Source organism: Corvus cornix, chromosome 2 (assembly GCF_000738735.6).
Source record: "Corvus cornix cornix isolate S_Up_H32 chromosome 2, ASM73873v5, whole genome shotgun sequence".
Taxonomy (NCBI): domain Eukaryota; kingdom Metazoa; phylum Chordata; class Aves; order Passeriformes; family Corvidae; genus Corvus; species Corvus cornix.
In genome coordinates, this window is record NC_046333.1 from 104,366,799 (window position 1) to 104,389,241 (window position 22,443).

Here is a 22,443-nt window from a genome sequence, read left to right on the forward strand (position 1 = left end):
TTGTAACCCCTTATTTCAGCAATCAAAGAAACTGACATCCCTTAGCAGACAAAGATAATGGGTGCAAGGCAATAATTTCCATGTTTGCAGAAGCCAAAATGAACAACGGTAATGTGAATCCTGGTTCTTGAGAGACCATCTCCCTGCTATCTCTTCTTAAGGTAGTGTTGCAAGTAACAAATGCTGCTTTAGAAAGGTATAGAGGCCTCAGTTTCCTGAGATCTGAGGAAAATAGAGCTCCAAATGCTCTTCAAGCCTTTGACAATCTCCCTCTTAAACTTTGAAGTTTGCAGATGACCAATATAAATCACATGAAATAATCATGAAAGCTGGGGATGGTACATGAGGGTCTGCCAAGGCGGGGTTTGTGCACAAACTAATGGAGATGCCTGAAGCTGGGATGCCATGAAGTGAAACCTTCAGCAGTGATACAGCCTTACAGGATTCCTGCCTGTGCATGGTGCCACCCTCACAGCTGTGCACATCAATGAGATTTTTAGAGTCAGACAGGCTTCACAGATAAAAGAAAACTACTTGACTAGTCTGCTGTCTGATCCATTTTGCAGCATCGTTGCACAAGCAGTCATGCTAGTACAGCTGAAGGGGTAGTGTGGGAGTAGAAATACCTTAAGATAGCTGTCGATGCCAGAAATTGCTTCTCTTACAAACAACTGCCCTAAAGGAGGTAGGTACACTGTCAGTCCTCTGACTGGCAGTATAGAGTCAGTCTCTCTCCACAGAATAAGGGGAGCTTAGTTCAGGCTTAGTCTGAACTCAGACTGAGTATACACCTTAATGATAGTTTGACCCATCTCTGTAGAGCAGGGCAAGCTGTATTAGCCACGGGCATATTCTTCGTTTTCTTTCTCCTCTGTCAAATAAACCTAGTGTGCACTTCTGATGAACCTAGTGTGCCTTCTACAATCCCCTCAGTCACTCTCAGGACACTGCAAGCCTTTGCTGTAGATCTGCTGAGCAAACAAGGAAAGTTAAGCAAAGAAAAGCCCTTCCATCAAAAGGTTGCTTCACTCTGTCAGTTATGGGATTTAAGGCGTGTTTATTTCCCCAGAACCCTCAGTATCAGGGAAGTACCTCACCACACAGAACAACTTCAGTAACTCCCATTCCTCATTGAGCGCTTTTCCTGCATAGGCTGGTCAAGTGGCTCTCAGCAAGAAGTTGCTGGTGGAATAGCCACCAACTACAGCTGGAGATTTTGCACACCCATGGGCAGTTTGAGTTTACGGGTCACTTCATGACACTGCTATTGCCCAAAAATTCTGTCTGCTGGAAAATGTTTTTCTTGTATGACTGTCCATGTTATATATAGCATTGGGAATTAAAAACTACACTGATTGGACCCACAATATTGTGATTTTGCTCAAAGACACACCTTAAATTTAAAGTTAAATTTTAACTTTATACCACTGGTACAAATCTCATGGAGATGTGGTATAATCACTCCTGGGGACCACCTGTGTGTGTGATGAAGCAGTAAAGAAAATGCATCTAAGACTCTTATCTGCTTTCTTTAAATCTTATCTCTGCAGTGCTCTGATTTGAGACACTAACATTTAAACAAAATAAACACATAATTCTGACATGAATTCACATATACATGCACATACAGATAGAAGGTAAAATCAAACAAATGGTGGAGCACAGTACCTGAAGTTACAGCTGCTGAGATGTGCTCTGACAAATGTGAGCATCCAGCCTCCATAAAATACTGGATAAAATCCAATCCAAAATGTTGCAGGCTGAATATTGTCTTTCCAGAAATGCTTTACAGATTAGCAAGAATAATGAATATTCACTAATAACATCAGAAATTGACACACCACAGACAAACTATCTGACTAGATGAAGGAACTCATGGTACAAGCTCTATGTGCAGACACTTAGTAGTTAAGGAGCACAGAAACTGCAAGTAGCTGGGTGATATCTCTGCTAAAATACATTCTAATTACCTGTCGTGTTTTGGGTTTTTTAAGGTTGATGGTGCTGAAGAATCTACCATACCAGGTGACAATAAAGTAACCAGTAAGTTCCAGTCCATTGGAGTGCAAGTAGAGGAGGAGAAGTGGTGAGTAAAAGTTAATCCTGTTTTTCTTAAGTAAATAATTATGCCGCAACTAATTTTTAAGAGCCCTAGTTCCTGCACACATGACCACATAAACCTGCTTCCTGGATGAACTGTTAGATCACCCAGCTGAAAAGCTGAGTCTTGCAAATGTTGTAGTTCTTTTTTTCAGAGAAGATTTTTCAGGACCAGTGAGAGAAATGGAAGAGAAGTGCCACATATTTTGAGGGCTAATATATTACAGGTAATCTCTTTTCCCCCAGAAAATCTACCTAAACAGTGTTGCAGCTGGAGTATTAGTCTCGGGATGGCTGAAGCAGCATAGAACTGATGAGGAAAAGTTTACCTTGTATTTCAGCAGAATAATTTCAGCCACATGTGACAGAGCACTGGCAGAGCCGAACTGAATGCTTTTACTCAGGTATCTCACCCAGACATCTCTTCATTACAATTGCTTCCTTGCAGAAAATTGTTGAGATTACAAAGCAAGCCTGTAAAACTCTGTTCTCCCTACAATCTGCAGTATACCCTGAATTAGAAAACAAATATACTTCAAGAAAAAAAAATTTAAAAGAAAAAATAAACTAGAGCAGCTGTCTTTACGGCTCATGGTTTTTTCTGATGACAAATTTGCAGTTACATTGCAGGGCAGCATAACTGTGCGTAGCACTTGGGAGGCACATAAAATTTTTGAGTGCTTGACCACAACTGCAAATCTTAACTTCCTTCCCAAAACTGGATTCAGTGGCTGAAGAAAAGCCAGACTCTCCCCTTGCCTCTGAGAGTGCCGGCCTGCCCAGTGTTGCTGTGACTCCAAGTACCCACCCAAGTCTTTATTCTCTTTTCTCAGGCCGCTTGGGCACAGTGTGACTTTTGGATGCCGGAGCCACTTTCTTGATAACTCTCAGTACCCTCCTGTGTCACAGGCAAAGCTTTGGTGCAGTAGGACTTGTTAGTGAGGGAGAAGTTATCCATGCAATCTCTCCAGAGAAAACCTGGGTGCAGCAAATCTGAGCTGACAAAATTCAGGCCCTCTCTCCTTCTCTGGCCTGCTGACTGCAAGAGCCAGTGGAGATGTCCATTTTCACACCAGTTTTTTCCTACTTGTGATAAAAATACTCAAAAATAGCATGTTATCTACACCATTTTCGATTCAACCAAATCTGCCTGTAAAGTAGCAGAGCATTTTCCTGTGGTTTTGAAAGGCTAAAGTGATTTCAGAAAAAAGAAATGTGATTTTGCAATGACCCTGCTAGGCTGTTACCAAGTGCCTCATTAACCTGCTAAAACATCTCTCGCTGGCAGACATTTCTTTATGTGTTAGACCTTAGCCCCATTTACCCACAACTCTTCCAGCAGTAGATAAATGAGCACATTAGAATAGATGCTGAAGGATCATTTCACTTCAGCCTGAGCACAAAGGAAATAACTACCCCAAAAGCCCAACCCTCCCCGCAAAGAAAGGAAGAAATGGCTGTTTGTAAATATCTTACTTCCAAAGTCCTCTTTCTACTGCAGTTTTTATTGCTCCAGAGAAAAAGGTAAGATTTGCCTGTGAGAGTCTGCCCTGAGCAAGCAATATTTCTGCATTACTTACTGACAGCTGTGTTTGGGGGTTTCCTTGCTGATAAAGTTGAGGTTGCTGCTGTTTGGAGCAGACGAGCAAGCAGCAATCTATCATGGACTTTCAGAAGTAAACTGGCTGATAAAGGACAGCCCCTAGTCCTTAGAAAATCAGTGCACTCAAGACACAAAGGGCTTATCATCACAGTTGGGCACTCACACTCTTTTTTTTTTTTTTTCCCTAACACAGCAGAGCACAATGTATTGATTATCTGTTACAGGAATAGAATTGTAAATACAGTACATTCTTCACTGCCCCTGCACCATAACATCTGCAAAGACTAAGAAAAGCCCTTTTTACCTGAATCTTTGAGAAGTTAATGTTTTTAAAAATATTCCAGACTTCAGAAATACTAAATAAATATAAAATGAGAAGAAGGACACAGCAGAAAGGATAAATACAGTAAATTGATCATGTTTCCTTGACAGTTGAAGCTATTAAGTACTCTGTTACAAAACAAGAAAGCTCTTTGCCTGATGCACCAAAAGCCTACCACAACTTTCAGTCCTCTTCTTGGCTTCCTGCTCTTTCCTTCCCCTTTCCCTCACCTCATGCGATTGTCATTCTCACTCTTGGGAGTCTTACCTCCTCATGTCCTTTTAAATATTCCTGCTTCTCTGTTTGCACCAAGTAAGCAAAACATTTTGCCTCCATTTCTTGATCTAAGTAATTCAAAAACAGAGCATCTTCAGAGGACAGCTCTCTCTCTTCAGTCTTCCATCTCAACTCAGACCTTTCATTGGCTCTTCACTCTCTGTGACGTGGGCCTCCTGCCAAGACAAATGCCTCAGTCTGCCTTCTCCTCTTGAACTGCTCAAAGGATAAATGTGCCTCCTGCTACCTGACCACATAACAACTGGATGCATTGCTGGTATTCATCTTATCCTCAGTTCTTCATGCTGCCTGCTCTCAATAATCTTTTTCATACCCATTCACTACCTGCAGCTCTGTGATTTCTAACATTTATAAAGTACCTCTGTCCAGTCATTCTCTTGGAGAGAAATTGATATGCATTTCTTTCAACCTCATGATCTTACTGCTGTTAGTCTTTTATCTCTCACCTGACCTTCCCCATGATGCTGACAAAACCCTAACCAAGATGTTCTTCCCCTTTTCCTTCCAGGGCAGTTTTGAAATGTGTACTTAATGAAACTGATCCATGCAATCTCAGGGCACTTCAATTTCTGTCCATTTCTGTTTGTCCTTTCCCTCTACCTGTAACTTCTTCTTGACCTCAAGGGACCACCCTCCTCACTTACAGAAGATAACTGAGTTGTTAGAAGTCAACCAGTTCTACTGAGGCAGAAAAAAAAGAAATAATATATTCTGCCAGAACAATTAGCATGCATTCTTTGTGAACAAGGGATTTTCAGTCCCACAGCTTTGTAATCAGTTTTAGCCTCTCTTGCAATTTATCTTGTCTGCCACAAGATCTCCTCCTATTACGCCGTCACCCCAAAAATTGCCACGCTCATTGTTCTAGGTGTACTATCAGCTGGTAATTGTACTTGATTTGCCATCACAAGAATTTTTGAATACTGAAACAATGGAGTAAGAACACTGCCATGGGAGACTGCAGTAGACAGATGGTCCTTCTCCGGTTTCTGGTTTCTGCGGCACCGAGAAAAGTGCCCCCATATCTTGACACACAAAAGTGTGTCTTACCACAAGATCTTGATACACAAAGTATGTCTTACCACAGCACACCTCTTGATACAGTATAAAGGGGAATAATTTGAAATAACCATGTGGTAACATAAAGCAAACAATCAAACAAAAATCCTGTGCTGTCTCTTCCAGGAAAAAAACCCTCACACCTTTGGATTTTGTTACTATATAAAGCCATATTTTTCTGTTTTATTCATGTGGGGTTTTGGGTTTGGTTACTTACTGTCCAACAAAAAATACTCAGGTTTTAGTGTCTTCCCTATCCAATAGGCCAATCCTACAGTCTAACTCAAACTTCTCAACTCTGCACTCTTTAAGACTTTCAAGTCTGTATTTTGGGTAAGCTAAGCAGGAAGCACATGATGTGATGCTTGGGGGATGTTCTGTGCAGGGCTAAGAGTTGGACTTGATGATCCTTGTGGGTCTCTTCCAACTCAGAATATTCTGTGATTCCATGAGCTACTTGCATGGCTTTTCTCAGCAGCATTTTCTGGCTATGTATGTTCTCCATGGTGGAAGCCACTCCAGTGAGAAATTCTGAAGGTCATAGATGCCCCACCCCTGGAAACATTCAAAGTCAGGCTGGACGTGGCTTGGAACAACCTGATGTAGTTGAAGACATGCCTGCTCATTTCAGGGAGGTTGGACTAGGTGACCTTTAAACGTCCCTTGCAACCCAGACCAGTTCCTCTGGCCAGTCCCAGCCTGGTGGAACTCATTCCCCACACCTCCTCCCACCCTGTGCATGTTTGGTGGAGGAACTGCTGCTCTGGTCAACAAAAGGCAAAGCAGGCCCTGGCTCTGGCAGGGCCAATCTCCTTCCATGGCTACAGCTGCCCATGATCCAAGGAAACCCTTACAGCCCTGGTGGCTCCCAGACAGCTGGTGGGCTGCTGCAGGCCTAGCCTTGGCAGAAGGGGCCATAAATTTCTGATCACACTCTGCTGGTTGGCAATAGATTCCCTGCCCCAGACCGAGCCCTGGAGGGAGGCCGAGTGCTCCAGCCAGCATGTCTGCTCTGCAATGCAAAGGCCAAGAGTTGGTAAAAAACAACAAAACAAATAAACCAACCAGCTTAAAACAGTGTGGCAAACAAAGATGAGCTGCTGTAAGGAATGGGGTTGGGGCAGGAATATTGTTTCTGCCATTAGAAGACATAGTACCATATCTGCTAACTCCTTCTGCAGTTTTTTTTGTTCTGCTGACAGCAGCTGCAACCTTAATAGAGAAGCCCACCATAAAGAAGGAGGACAGCCAGTGGGTAAAGAAAGGCTGAGTTTAACCTAAATGCCTGTGAGATTGACCATGCATCAGTTGCCTTGAAATCTAGATCTTTTCTGGGGTTTTGGGTTTGGAGGGTTTTTTTAGAAATGAATTAAGTTATCTAAGTTGAATTTTAAACATGTTTTGCAAGAGAAAGCAAAAGAAGACTTAGAAGCTGAGAGCTGAATGCTAACAAGTGACCGTGCTATTGTTCAAAACACATCGTTCTGTTGTTCTCCTTACTGGTTTATCCAGTCTGAGGTTTCATGGCTTTCTGCACCTTAGGCCAGATATCTGCAGCAATTCTCTGAAGCTGTAATTACACCTTGTGCCTGCAGGGCACAGCTGAGTACAAAAGGGCCAAGCCTGAAAGCAGAAGAAGAAGCAAACCTCTGTTTTGAACTTTTTTTTTTTAGGTAGAATGTGAATGCCTTGTAAATGTTTTATATGGTAGAAGTATCAAAAACTTTGGCATTAGCTTCAACAGCTCTCCTCTAGTATGGAGTTTTAACTGAGAGCAAAGCAAAAAACGCTCATGTGGGACACAAATGGTATTTTGTAAGAGTAAAACATCCTGGAAGTGAATGAGGAAGCTGTGTCAGAGACTAAAATTACCATCTATTATCATCTACTCATTTTGTATAGATGAGTTGGAGGCAGGCAGATAGTAAGTGCCTTCCTGTATTTCCATTTTATTCAAAATGCATTTCCTTGGAAATATTTTTTTAATTTTGAATTGATGCTATATTCTATTGCCAAGTTGTTTTTCTTTTGAAGACAGATAAGTTACATAATCCAGTGCCAAGAAACTGTCAAGCAAACCTGTAGCATACTATTATATAGATTAAACAAAGGCAAAAAAAGTAGGTCATTCTATTTCATTTGTTAAGCAGAGTCTGGTTTTGGTGGCATTAGTTCATATTGCACCCAGTAAGAGTACACTCCTGAAAGACATGAAATGTAGAGCCTCCAGCAATACGTCCTCCTGTCAAGTAGATTTTGATGTTTTCACATTTGGGTTTTGGCGTACACTGAAAAGCCAGGGTGTGAACTGAAAATACAAGTGGTCATCTGAAACAGAAGACTGTCAGAGTCTAGGGCACTGAAGAAAGCAGAAGGTGGCTGTGACATGCAGGTAGGGACATGGAGAAGAGCAAGCCTGGACAAAGGCATTTGCTTTTCTCACCAGTGCTGTGGAAGGTGTGGAAAAGTACACTGTGTACTAATGCCTTGGCTTTCAGTGAACCCTGACTAAATAACTAAAAAGAAATCCTCAGACAGCATGCCTGTGTGGGCACACATGTTCTGTGTGTGTGTGTGTGTGTGTGTGCATGCATGCACTTCAGTGCAGATAAGGGATTTGTAAGGTGGTCAAATTAAAGCAATTTCTAAAAAACTAACATGGATTGGACAAATAGATTTCCACTGTAATGCCAGCCTAATGTTAGTGTCTTTCTAATCACTAATAGTAGTATAAGAGCTTTTCTCTGCCAGGGGCCCATAGCAGATACTTAGGAAAAGTGTAAAGGAGTGTGTGTAAAGGATAAAGGGTGTGAACTAAGTACTACTTCTCCCAGTAGACATTCCCAATTTAGTATTCTGCTGTTCAGGGACTTCCTAAGCCGATATAACATCTGTGTAATGGCTCTTCCTGCAAATTTGATCAGGTTCTCTTTGAACCTATTTTTACCTTTGGTTTTTCCAAGATTCTGTGGCCATTTAATTACACATTGTGTGAAGAAGTACTTCCTTTCACTAGATGTAGATCTTTAGACTTCTAAGCTGCCTTCCTCCCCATCGTTATTGCACTCTGAGAAATGGTGAAACATCCCCTAGACAGGAGTTTATAGATCTCTCATAGTCCTCATAAGCCATCTGTTTTCTAAATGTTTTCTCCTATGGAAGTGATTCCACCTCCCCAGCTACTCTTGTCCTCCCTTTCTAACTTTTTCTGCTGTATCAATCTGTAACAAAATGCTTTCCTCTGCTTCCCAAAGGATAAATACTACCAAGCTGAAGAATTCTGCTCATTCTTTATTTTTCAGTTTGCTGGTGCATATCATGCACAACTAGTGTCACAACCATGACTTTTGTATCACTTAACAAAGCCTGTTTCAAAAAAACTGCAAGCAACAAGCAGTATGTTAAAATGTTTGTGTACACAATCTATTATTAAAGTTTTCCTGGGATGGGTATGCCTGAGAAGTTAATTTGAGCTTCCCTCTGCAGAGGAAATTTTTTTTTTTTTAATTGAAGGGCTTTTCTCAACTCATGTTTTGCTTTGCTCTAGTCCTCTCAAAGCCCCAGATCAACAGCCATTAATTTCCTCTATCAGCAGGACCTATTACAATTCTCCTTGAAGTCTGCTGCAGTCCTCCTGAGCTATGTGGATGCACCAGGTATATAGGACATTAAATTCTCCCCCAGCATCCTTCCATCTGCTCCCTCACCAACTGCAGACTAAATATACTTGAAGAAATTATGCTGTTAGTTGTACTTGTCTAGCTGGCTATTGCTCTTCAGCGGAAGGTGGAATATAAACGAAAGGAAGTGAAATGGTGCCCAGCATCCCGCTTCACCATCTTTTCAGCATTTTCACTGCTGCTTGAGCTCAAGCTAAAAACAGAACTGACAAGGGCAAAACAGCCAAAATATCACAGGGAAATGGGTCCTAACACTAGTTTCAAGTGTAGATGTGAGATTGGGAACAAATTGGAGACTAACTACTAGCTGCATGAGTGCACAGACATCCTAGACTAGTAAGGAGATGGGAATCTGTCCCTATTCAGTTAAAAACTATGTTAATTCTGAACCTTAAATATTACTAATTTAAGAAACATCTATGTTAATTAATTTATGGTTCTACCTTCTTTTTCATCATGGGGCAAGACAGCTGTCTGCCTCACTTGTTTTCCACTTACGCCCTCCACAATTCACTGCTGATCAAATGGGTTCTAATTACCACCCCCTGCAACAGCATTAGTTGTCTTTCACTCCTTATACTTCTCTGTGCTCCTCCTCTGTCAGCCTTTTCACCTCAGGTGCCTTGGACTGCAGAATTTGAAGTCCTGTTTACATAAAGAAAACCTACCCCAACCCAAACCCCCAAACCTCCTCTCTCCCCTGCTCTTGCCTTCACCCTCAGAGTTGTTCTCGGCCGTAAGATGCCCCAACACAGGGGAACTCTGCAAGGTGAAAGGAAGCTACCTACAGGATAGCAGCCATCACAGTGAGGGTAAAACAGACAGAGGCAGAACACTAGCTTTGGTGAAAAAGAGAAGATCAGGTTGAAACTGAAGTTTAAATGTGAAAAACAAAATGTCTGGACACTGGTAATGGGCGCTAAAATTGTGAGAGATGGAAGATGTATAATTTTGAAGAGTAATTATGAAGAAGCAATAAAAATACTTTTCTGAATTAAAAATACTTTTTTTGTATAAATGGGATGTGCAATGTTACATATGTGGTAGACTCAGTGCTGTTACTATCTGATTGATTTCGCATGTATGATTTTTAAATGTGGCTTGTGAGTTTGGATGTGTAACTTCAAAGGGGTGTGAATTTTAAAAATCAAAAGATAAACCACTTCTGAAAATTGGACCCCTTTAACTTTACATTAATCAGTAGACTAAAATCCTGAGCTACTGGCATTGTTAGCTGTTTCTTGGGCTGGCATCTGGCTTTGTTAAACCACACAACAATTAGAGGTCCTTGTCTCAATAAACAGTGAGCTTGCATGGAAAAAGAGAGATGCTTGTTTGTTTGCTTGCAATGAGAAAAAAAGCTTATGCTGATCATTTCAAGAAAAAAAATACCTGAATGTAGCACTGAGAGCTGTGACTGCCAGTCTTAGGAAGAGTGGTAGAATCTTAGTAAGTCCTTCCATACCGTGTTACCTAGAAAAAATTTTCTAAATATTTTCTGTTTGTGCTCTCCAAAGCTTCCGCAGGTTTACACGATCTAATAGTGTAACAACAGCTGTGCAAGCAGACCTGGATTTCCATGAGAACTTTGAAATAATTGACCCTCAAGAGGACAATACATGTTCTGGACAAATATCAAGACAGTTCTCCCGAGATGCAAGCACCTCTACTGTTAGCATACAAGGGTCAGGAAACCATTACCATGCATGTGCAGTGGATGATGACTTTGAGACAGATTTTGATCCATCAATTTTACCTCCTCCTGACCCATGGATTGACTCTATTACTGAAGATCCTCTAGAAGCTGTTCAAAGGTCAGTGTGCCCACGAGACGGCCACTGGTTTCTGAAGCTACTTCAGGCAGAGAGAGACCGTATGGAGGGTTGGTGCCAACAGATGGAGAGAGAAGAACGTGAAAACAACTTACCTGAGGACAGTAAGTAACCACACACAGTAATATTGCAACTGCAAAGACAGATTTAATATAGGTCAAATTCACTCCAGTGAATTCTATATTGTGCTCTTTCTTACCTAGCTAATGAAGATACAGTCATGATTCTCAAAAGGACTGTATGTGTATGTATATAATAATCCTTATTAAAGCTGGCAGGGAATGCAAATGCTCGGCACTTCTGAAACTCCAGTGGTATTAGCTTTTGGGATTGCATAGTTCAACGGATAATTAGGAGAGTGTGGTTAGGGATCTTGTAGTATTAATGTTTCTTAACTCTTCTACTTGAAATCACTTCTCATAACCTTTGAATATAGTTTTACAGATTGTAGTTCCTTTTAATTAAATTAATATTTCAGTTGCCTTTTCAGATGGTGATTGGCATAAGAGTATTTAGATGTTTCTCCCTACTGAAAGAGATTTCAGTTATGCTTCCAAGTTGTCCTCTCTCTCTCTCTTGCCCTCTCCAGCTTCCCTACATCTCCCTTGCAGTTCTCATTTGTCTCTGATTGTCCCAATAAAACAAGCTCTTCATATTGTGTGATAAAAGACCACACACATGCAAACTACATCTCAGTTGTCACCATTGTCAGCAATATTAACCCACCTGTAAGGTAATGGGACTGTCTAATAAACCTTCATTACTCAGAAGGGTTGAGGGTTGAGTTGCTCACATCTTATCCGTTCACTCTAATTAGGGCAGAAGGGCTGAACATGTGTTTCCTGGTCCACAATTTTTTCTCCCAGTAAAAATTGAAGGGTTTTTTCCATTTATTTCTCTTACAAGGAACAGTACTATTGCTAGCTGTCAGCTTTTAGACAGAGGTAAATCTGTGAGCTTGCGAGCATGATCCTTGCTAATGAAGCTGTTTCAAATTTTAGAAGGGAGCTTCTGGGAAACACTAAGGAGCAGCTGCATATATAGAATTCAGTTTTTTACAATATAGGCACACCTATTTTCCTGGATATACAAGTAATATTTTTCCAATCCCCAAATTAGTCTCTACCAAAGCAAGGACTTCAGCTTCAGAATTGCTTCTTAAAAATTTCTAACCCTTCCTCTCAAGAAGAGAGGTGTTTGAATTATTTTGAAATGTAAAGGTTTTGATTCATGAAAGGAAAGAAATTAGCACTGGAAAAAAAAATCCTTAGAAATGCGTAAGCTGTTTCTGCTGGAACTTTCCATTCAACTTAGTGAATGAAGAGGTATGATCTAGGTAGTCAGTTAGACACAATTGCAAGCAACTGGAAATTGATTTTTAATGGCAGGTATAAGATAACCTGAATTTTAAGATATGTAAAGGTTTTATATTTCTACAAAATTTATGTTATATATAGGCTAACAGTTTCTTCTGAAGAAAAAATATAGGAGTTTTGATGTTAAAAGCAGGTCCAGATTGCTCAAATTCTAGAATTTTTGAATCTTTTTTTTCCCCTCACACCATCAATGCATTCAAAAGTCTCTTTGAACCTGTATCCAAATAAAAGGGTTTATGTTGTTTCTGTAGTACGAAGAAATACATAAACCTCATAAACTATGAGATTTTAGATTGAAAAAGAAGTGTGAGCACATAACAAATAGGAAACACACAACTTTTATAAGTCAAAGCCACAAAACCCAATTGCTTTCTCTTTGTCATAACAGCTTGGACTGGTCATAAGGAAAACATATTCTATGATGAGGGTGGTGAGGCACTGGAACGATGGTGCCCAGGGAAGTTGTGGATGTGCCATGCCAGGAAAGGGTTCAAGGCCATGTTGGATGGAGCTTTGAGCAACCTGGTCTGGTGGAAGATATCCTTGCCCATGGCAGTGGAGCTGAAACTAGATGATTTTTAAAGGTCCTCTCTAACCCAAACTCTTCTGTCATTCTATGAACTGATAATACTGGAAAAACCTATTAATATTTTATTTGTGCACCAAGGTAGTTGGTGCACAAATAAAGTAGTAGGTAAAGAACATGAAGTGAATTTTACGAGGCTGATAGATGCAGAAACTGTGTATCTACATAGAATTTTCTCTCAATGTCTTGGTGTCTTTGATATGAGGCAGTTTTAAAGGGCTCTATGAGCTATCAGGTGGAGGAGTCAGTTATGGGGAAGATAAAGGAATGGTTAGGTTGGCTATTCCCAATGCCTCCTTACAGCACATATGGCATCTATCCTGGCACTTCTTGTGATCACTGGAAATGGCAGGAGGAAAAGGGTCACCTGGGTCTGGTAGCCGCTGTTGCAGTACTTATTCCAGTGTGACGCTGTCAGCTGCTCTGGCACGTGTCAGATGCCTCCCACAGAGGCTGCGCAGGGCTTTCTGCTGCAGCTCAGCACGTCCCACTCTACCTGGTGCCAAGGAAAAGCATATGGCCGGGGCTGCTCTGCCCGCTCAGCAGTGCCAGAAACAAAAGCCTGGTTGTTACAAACCCTGCCCCGAAAAACGTCTTTTTCATACATCTATAAACTTTAAAGAGAGAGAGGAAAGGAGGAGAAGAGGTGTGTTTGCTTTGCTTTCCCTAATGAAATATAACCAGAGCAGGGAATGCACCCTTTGTTTCCAACCTGACATCCCCAGCATGTGTTTGGCCAGATAACAAAATAACGAGAACGTGTGATGAGCGAGGTTTTCTCGATGCCATGGCAGCTGACAGAGGGCTCATCCCCCCGGCGCTCCACGTAAAACGATCCGCGCTTCCCTCAGACAATGCGGCCCTTGTGCGGAACAGCTGTCTCGGGGAGACGGCTCGCTGCTGTTTGACAGTAGCTTGTATGTTACATAGATACGTTGGGTATTATCTAGCTGGGAATGAATCTACCAGATGGGATTGAATGTTTCTAGCTGGGAAATGGAGTCTGCTGCTCTGTATAAAAACAAGCTGTGGTTCAGCGGCTGCACGATGAAATGCCAATATAGAGAGAAATGTGGCTTCCCTTCCGCCATGAATTATTTATTGTATAGTATATTCTGGTTTTAGCTGAAATCATTTTCTGATAAAGCCGCAACATGTGTGACAGGCAGATGAACACCACTCACACTTTAAGCTAACATACTTGATATGATTTCAGTGTATTTTGCAGTTACAGGGAGGTTGGCTACAAACTCTAGGCCTCTCATAAAAAAAAAAAGATGTTACACATCTGAGGCTAAACACCTTGTGAGAATTGATTGACACTTTGGATCAGGCCTCAAGTGAAATCAACAGTTGACTTTTTCTGTTTTTTCCTCAACCATCTGCTTACTCCTCCTACCTCTCCCCTGCAAAATTTCAAATAGGCAGGGCCTCACTACAGTTGTTGGTTGATGACCTCACTACAGTTGTTGTTTTGGCTCAGGCCTCTGTTGTCACCATTTACACACAAAATCCACAGCATCAGACCTGGCTCCCTGCACATCTCTGACCACTTTTTTCCCCAGCAGCGGTGGGCACAGGAACATAATCCTATGGCCTTGGCCTGTCTTTAGAGGTTTGGGGTTTTTTTTGCTGTTGTTTGTATTTCACATGGAGCACTGACCTTCTTGGAAGAACCACAAATCTTCATTTTGCCTCCCCCTGCGCCCCCCCTCCAGAAGTTTCTCTTTCACATGGGGTTGTACTGGGGCTTTGGTGTAAAGATAACTATCGGAAACAAACAGCAGGCCTGATTCACCACAAGTCAGGTGTAATGTGGGTTTAGTGGCGAGACAAGCCAGGCCAATCAAGTAAAAACTAAAAACAGAAAACCAAGGCTCTTACAAGATATGTCATTTTAACTCTTGAGTGTATATGGGCTAATCTGTGAATAAAGCCTCTGGGCTAGTCTGTAAATAAAGGTTGACCTCAAATCTGCAGGAACCTTACTGCTTAGGACTAGTCTTTGCAAATTCATCCAGTTCTGGCAAATTATGCAATGCTTACACACTCTCTGCTATTTTGGTTTGTTTCGATTGTTTCAAAAGAAAACATGAGTAAAGGCTAGACACGAGAGAAGAAAATTAAGGAAAAGGTACATTTTTCATAATAGCTGTGCATGGCAAAAGAAAAAGAGTTCAGTCTCAGCCATGAGCAAGGAAAACCATTTGCCATTCCTCTGCGAGGCTTCTCCAGGCAATCCTGATCTTTGCCGTTCTGAGGAGTGAGCCAGCCTCATCCTGCAGTGGGCTGGAGAAGCCGTGCAGAGGGATGGTCACCAGCCTGACTATGTGGCCGAGTCCTGCTGGAATTCCCCCGGCTACATGCCTCTGGCCGTATGCCCAACTCATCCTTTTCTTGTTCTGGTTTTCTTTTCTCCCCAGAAGGGACTTCTCCATACACGAGGGTTTCTCAAAGGAAAGCGATTAAGGAAAGCCCTACCAGTGCCCAGAGGCTATCTAGGCAAAAAGTGAAATCCACAAGCAAGGAAACGATCTAGTTAGGGAAAAAAACATTAAATGTGCTAATAAAATCCAAGTAAGTCAGACAACACATGGAAACTGCTTTAATCCAAATGAACAGCATTTGCTCATGCAGACAGCCCTATTAATTTCAATAAGATCGCTCCTGTGAGTATATATTACTCAAAGCAAGGATTGCTCCTTCCCTAGTTTGTTCCATTTGGCTGTTTTCTCCTTAATAGCTGAGCTTAAGACCTGAGCAGTAGCTTTAACTTTGAATTTCCTGGCTTTTGTCATGCTTGGTGTTATTTAAATGTAGGTCTGTCAACAGGAATAGGCTAAAATGCTGGTCCATCCTGGCTTGGAAATGGATTGTGACAGCTCTGTGGCAGGATTGCTTCATATGCATAGTGCCCAGCCAACATCTGCAACGCAAATGTCGGGCTGTGTCCCTGTAATTTCAGCCATTGTTCCTGCCACTTGCTCCTGGGGCAATGAGCAAGTCTCTGGTATTCTGTTCCCTAGCTTGGGCCCTGACTATCAACCAGGTGTTTTCACATTAAGGGCATTTGATAGTCACAGTCCTAAAGTGCCTCCTTTGTCACTTGTTAGACCCTGGGGCCTGTCAAAGTTGAAATGCAAATACATCAGTTGGGGTTTTAAGGCCAAATAATGCTGCCCCTTCTCAAAACCCCCAGGCTTCTACATGATTACTTTTCACATCACTTCAGGTGGGTTCTGTTCTTTTCTTATATTTTGTTATCCTTGTTAAACACACAGTCACCTTCCCAGATAGAGCAGATGACAACTATTTTTTTGCTTGTGTTCACAATTCTTTTATTTTGTTGTTTTCCTGTTTCTTTTCTGATGAAAACGTGGAAGGGGGAGATACACAGAGCTCTACAATTTCAAAACAGGTCCTATGCAATTTTTAGAAACAAGAGAAGCAAGAACTTACTGCTTAAACAGCACATAGTCCAAGTCTATTTTCAAGAATGTTTTAAAAGAAGAACATGTTGGGACATTAGAGACACAAGGATATTCACAGAAATGTGTCCTAGAATAATATTCTGTGACTCCTAGTTAAGAACAGTAATAGTGAGGAAGCATCCCACAGTAGCTGAATAACATCAAAATAGCTATACTGAAGCAGTTCTTCAAGAATAGACATAATTGTCTATCTCTTAAAAAATGTTACAGGAGAGAACTGGATTTAGAAGGAAGGGAGGTCAAAGCAAGAAGGGAGAGAAAAAAAAAAGGAAAAATTCAAACTATAAAAACAAAACACTGCAGTACACACACTTCTCCCTCTGGGGAAGGGGTGACAGCAAAGCACATGATGGATGTTAATAATGTTGCTTAATGCGTTACTGGAAGGCATTCAGATCCAACAGTGCTGACTGTGCTGTATAGCCCTGTATGGAACAGAAAGTAGACATGAGTAACATTATACAGGTGTTTAAATCCATTATGATTGCATCTCGATGGGCCGGGATTTTTTGTTGCTTGGTTTTATATGTTTTCTTTGTATCCTATTAGCTGAACACATCAATTTAAATGTTTATGTGTTTTTCCTCCTGTACCCCATGTCCCTTGCTGTTAAAGATTTTTCTGATTCTTTTCTGATGTGTTTTGAGTAATCATCTTTGCAATTCCCTTTATTTCCTTGGTATTAGGCTTCAAACCTTGCAGGCTTTTCTTCTAAGAAAGTCTGTTGGTCTATTTTTGCCTTTGGTTTTTCACTACACCTTGGCCTTTCTGTTGGGCACCAGAGATTTTGACTGAGTAAGCAAAATGAGCACTTTGCCTTGAAACTCTAAAAGCAACGTGGGTTTGGAAACAAAACTTAGGCTATTGATAAGGCTTTGTGCCTTCTGGAGAGATTCCTTTCAGGTTTTTGCATGCTTTGTTTTTTGTCCGTTTTTCCCCCCTAACTTCCGTGACAGAGTTGGTTGTTGACGAGTTGCACATTAACAGACCCCTTGCTTTTGAGGGGCGAGGAATCAGTGACACTTGACTAGATACAGCCGCAGCTACAGCAGAAGTGGCAACAATAGAGAACAGCATCAGCATGCATCCCGCAGTCAGCTGGGATGATGGTTTTTAGGCAAATAGCCAGTCACTAGGCAGCCAAGGACAAGGACTTCCTTTTCCCTCTGCTGAGATCTCTGAATATTAAGCTCTTCTTCCCCAGAAGAAAGGGGCACATTCCCATCCATCACCAACAAGTTGTATTTACATTTCTTCATTCTTGGGATGTGATTTCCAATTTATTTTGTGCATATTTCCAAGAAAAGCCCACCTCATCTCTTTTGGGTTTTTTTATCCCAAGAAGTCGAGACTGTTTTTTCTCCGCTTCTCAAGTCTTGGGAAGTGTCAGAGTGGCCGAGCTCCAGATGAGGCAGCTGTTCCCAAATATACTCAGTGGGAAGAGTTTTCATAACAATGGGAACCACATGAAAGCTCTCGGAGTAGCTCCTCCTACTATTGAAAAGTCCTTTCAGTTGAGTGGTTTGCATATTGGGTTGCATAAACGGCTAGACACACCAAGGGGTCCATTTTCAGCACTGTGCGCATAGAATTAGACACGCAAGCCTTGCTAACAATAATGAGAGTTGTGTGCAAAACTCCCTGCGCAATATGCTGAAAATATTCTGCTTAGTGAATCTTCCAGCTCACGGCTATTTCCTGGCAGTGCTGAGCTGAGTTCTGGGAACAAAATGAAGGTCTGGACTCTGTGTGTGTTCACAGAGCTCTCTCCTATAGGTTCTGAAAAAATGTGAAAAGCTTCTCTCTTCCCTCCCCCTTTTTTTCCCCCCCTTTGTATGTCTGAAGTATAAATGAACTCCACATCCCACTTTTCCTTCAACAGCCTTAAGAAGTGAGCTTTAAGGCTGCTTGAGGAAAAGCCATTTGCCTTGATGGAGGAGAACACAGATTTCACGTTACTGTGGGTCGAGTTTCAGTTTATCATGAGTATTTGTGCCAATCTGCTTAGCGTGTGGCTACTCAATCCCTTGGAGAGGCCTTTCTCTTACCAAGCACTGAATGGTGGCATTCTGGTAGCCAGCACTGCAGCCAGTCACTGGACTGATGAAGTGCTAAAAATCTTGTTACATGTATTTATGTATGTATGGTTTTGGTTGTTTGTTTTTTTTTCATTGTGGTAAGTCAAAATAACTAGCAGTATTTTCCCAGAGGAGCTCTGTTAACGCTGTCTTAGCTCTTATACAAAAAGCGCTCAAGGGATGGTGCAGAAGATGGCAGCTTAGGAGTAGTATGTCTTCCAGGCTCTGCCAGCAATTCAGTCACCTTGAGCAGTCCACTTCATCTGCTTGTTTTTCCTGTTCCTCCTTCACCTTTCTCATACATCCAGGCAGTAAATTTGTCACAGAAAAGTTGCTGTGTCTGTTTGAGGGCTGGAACAATACAAATATCTCTGAGTAGAAGTGATAGTGACAACTGTGACACAGTGCCTGCCATTCATGTTTTTCATTAAGGAAGTGGTAATATTTAAAAATTAGATTAAATTAATTTTTAATCACTTGTTAACCAGAGAATTGGGGATAGTAAGTTGCTTCAGCTGAGAGGGAAAATCAATGAAGGAGCCAGATAAATCTGTGATGCCACGCCGGTTTTTTAAAGGCAGTTTTGGTTTTTTTCCTGAGCATTGAAAGTGTCAAACAAATCGGTAGCTGCTTTCTTGCTCACAGCATCAATTCTTTCACTCAGCAGTTCCTAAATTCACACTCTCTTTTCTGGATTCACTGTCTTCCTGCCAGCTGAGGCTATGTCTGCCTTTCCGCTGTGTTTCTGCATTCTTGCTTCTTTTTTCACACGCCCAGAGGTACACACATACACACGTGTACATACACATGTACAGGTGCACACACACAGTCTCCCCCTGGACCAGAAATCAGCAAAGCCCCAGGGAGTCCCTGAATGCACCAGTCTATGCCTTGGGTTTGGGCAGTGTATTGCCAACTACCCCTGGCAGCAGTAAAATCCCAGCGTCTGAGTGAGGTTGAATGCAACCAAAACAGTATGAGCTCCTGCTTTATTCAGAGGCATTTACTACGGGCTGTCTTCTGGTTCACTGCAGCCCTTCACAGCATTCGGTCAGTCCAAAGGGGCAGTAAGTACCCAGCTGTCTGTACAAAGGAGTCCTCAGACAGAGCAGGAGCTGTGCTAGGACTCTTCAACACCTCCCTCCAAGTCACCAGCAAGGAGGAGAGGCCAGGGTGTGATTGCTGCCTGAAGTACTCCCAGGCATTTGAATTCAAAGGCAGAAGCAGCCTTGGATTGTGTTCATGGAAAGTATTCAGAGGGTCCAAAAGAGATTAATTGGCATGCACTAAAACAATCATCCCCTTTCTGAGGCTCTGATCGAGCAACACCCAGCTACACGTGACAATAAGGCCTGAGTTGCTAAGTGAGGTGGAGAAGCAAACAGGGTTTGAGAGCTGCATGTCCTTGTGCAGGGAGCTGGGTTTTCATTCAAAGCCTGAGCCTGGGTCATAGTGATATGAGTGGTGACATCTCTGGTGAGCTTTCTATACAGCATGCAAAAGCTTTTGGTTAGCCATATTTACACTGTCATTACAACCGGTTACAACTGGTCTCACTGGAGGAATGAGAGTAAGATGCAGCATTTTTTTACATATTTTTGCCTAGTGGAGATCTGACCTTAGGTTTATCAGCACTTCTCTTTTTGTGACTGAAAGATAACATACCTTTTGAAAGCCAGAGCTGACTGCAACACAGCTTTCTCCTCTCTTTTTATAGGCTTTTAGTTGCCTGCAGCTAAGAAAGATTGTGACTTACTCTTCTTTTTCTCTCAGTTCTAGGGAAAATTCGAACTGCAGTGGGCAGTGCCCAGCTTCTCATGGCCCAGAAATTTTACCAGTTCAGAGAACTTTGTGAAGAAAACCTGGTATGTAATTTTTCTGATAGATACTACTGTGTGCCTTTTACTAACCCTGTGAATAATCCTACATAAACTAAACTGATTTTCTGACCAACACAGCAGCTTTCCCAGTAAAGGCCTTGATATAAATTTGGGAGTAACTCAAACTTGTCAGAGTCATCATGAGTTTCACAATAGCTTGAGATTCTTAAAATAAAGGCAAAAAGCTTTGGGTGAACTATCAGGAGGCTCTGCTACTGTCCCCAGAGGAGCAAGGGTCTGTCCCTTGACCCTCGAGTTCATGGGTACACAGATGGGTACAGCATCTTAAGGTCTTTGAGGGTAGACCAGAAATCTCCTGAGTTGGGCTTTCCCATGTGTTCCTGGGAAACAAGCCCCAGACTAAAATCTGCCTCAGTGGACAAATGCAACAGAAACTGGCTCTGTATTCATAAGACTTCCAATTCATAACATAAAAATTGAAAAAGCCTTCTGACTGCACATCTTTGCAAGTAACAGCCTACAACTGGGCAACCTGCTAGTGTCAAGTACTGAAAAACTAGGAATCGAAGTGTAATCTCTGGTCTCCTTATGATTCTAAAAATATATACTTTATTGTTTTCAATAATTGCACCTTTCATGGTATAATCATCCTATCAAAATCTGTTGTCAGTGTGACTGTGAAAAGCGCAAATAGAAATTTTATGAGGCAAGCAACTGAGTCTTTTGGGTTTATTGCTTCTGAAGAGGAAGAAAACTAAAGGCAAAGTAAAACTTGAGCCACGTAAAACATCATGCAAGGTGCTACTAGTAATTTATTTATTTATTAACAACAAAATTAATAACAGTTTATCAGTGTAGTCTGACAAGGCCATGGCACACACGACACCTTGCTGACTGGTGTAGACTCCTCAGCATTTATGAAAAGCACGGTTGAAGTGAGTGTATGCAACATGTCATTTTAATTAAAGAGTTTCAGCTGGGAACCAGCTGATAGAGACACATCCTGTAGAAAGCCTTCCCTCATGCTAACCTTGCCAGTGGAGCAGGGACAGTTTCGTGTACGCCCACTGCATGCAAAAAGCATTCAGAGCCGTGGTGTACTGAAGGGACAGAAGGAAGGACAGGATTTCTTGGGTCACCAGCCTCCGGCCCAAGCTGTGCTGAAGATGCTGACTGTCCAGATGTGCTCTTCTGAGCAATGCTCTTGGGCTGATGATGTGCACACACAAAGCAATGCTCCCCACCTGTGTCCCAGTTTCATTCTCCCAAAAAATCTACATGTAAAAATGGGTTTACTGTGCTTCTGCATGTAGTCTTCTGAGCTTTTCACCCTGCACAGGTTATTCTTGACAAACAAACAAAAAAAAGAAGAATTTGGCCTGAGGTGTATAAGAGACAATTTTACTTGAAACGGTGTATTTTTGTAAACCTTACATTCTCAGAGTGTAGAAAAAGTGTTCACACATTGGTATATCACTATTTGCACATGCAGGAAATGTAAATTTGCACAGATATCACTTTTTTACAAGCATGAGCATGGGGGGAATCCTTCCTCATGAGAGTGAAGAGGAGGCTGGCAATTCATTTCAGTGCAGATAGGATTGCCACCAGTTGTGCCCAGGAGCATCCCTAGGCAGCTCCTGCCACAGGGGCCCTTTACCCTTAGTCTGCCAGGGGTACCTGCTGCCTTTGGCGAGTGGGGGTTTGCAGGGCACAGCAGCTCAACACCGAGCCAGACTCCTCGAAATAAAACCCACCAGTAAGTAATGCTTTGCTTTGCTCCTCTCTCTGGGTCTTATCCATCACTTGGATCTGCTCAAACTGCTTTGCTAGCGAGATTCATAACCATTTGCACAAATGCTTTACATTAAGAAGTACTAAAGCCAACATGTTTTTTTCTTCTGTTGCACAGAATCCTAATGCACATCCACGGCCGACCTCCCAGGATTTAGCAGGGTTTTGGGATATGCTGCAGTTGTCCATAGAAAATATTAGTATGAAATTTGATGAACTTCATCAGTTAAAGGCCAATAATTGGAAACAGATGGATCCTCATGACAAGAAGGTAGAACACTGTAGATTTTGTATGCTTCATTTAAAACCCTGCACAAATACTGGACCGATTAAATAGGCCTCTGTGTTACAGCGCTGACGTTAAAAATGTGAAATGAAGCTCAT

General features: G+C 41.8%; 1 protein-coding gene across 6 annotated transcripts in view; it reads left to right on the plus strand.

Moving 5' to 3' along the window:
* The window catches only part of DLGAP1 (DLG associated protein 1), a 414,737-nt gene that overhangs the window by 385,569 nt on the left and 6,725 nt on the right, over nt 1–22,443 (plus strand). For all 6 annotated transcript variants that reach the window (XM_039548527.1, XM_039548528.1, XM_039548526.1 and 3 more), the window contains 4 exons: nt 1,995–2,086; nt 10,579–10,997; nt 20,198–20,289; nt 22,178–22,330. In XM_039548527.1, the coding sequence (XP_039404461.1) occupies nt 1,995–2,086; nt 10,579–10,997; nt 20,198–20,289; nt 22,178–22,330 (756 nt within the window). The remainder of the gene's footprint in view (nt 1–1,994; nt 2,087–10,578; nt 10,998–20,197; nt 20,290–22,177; nt 22,331–22,443) is intronic.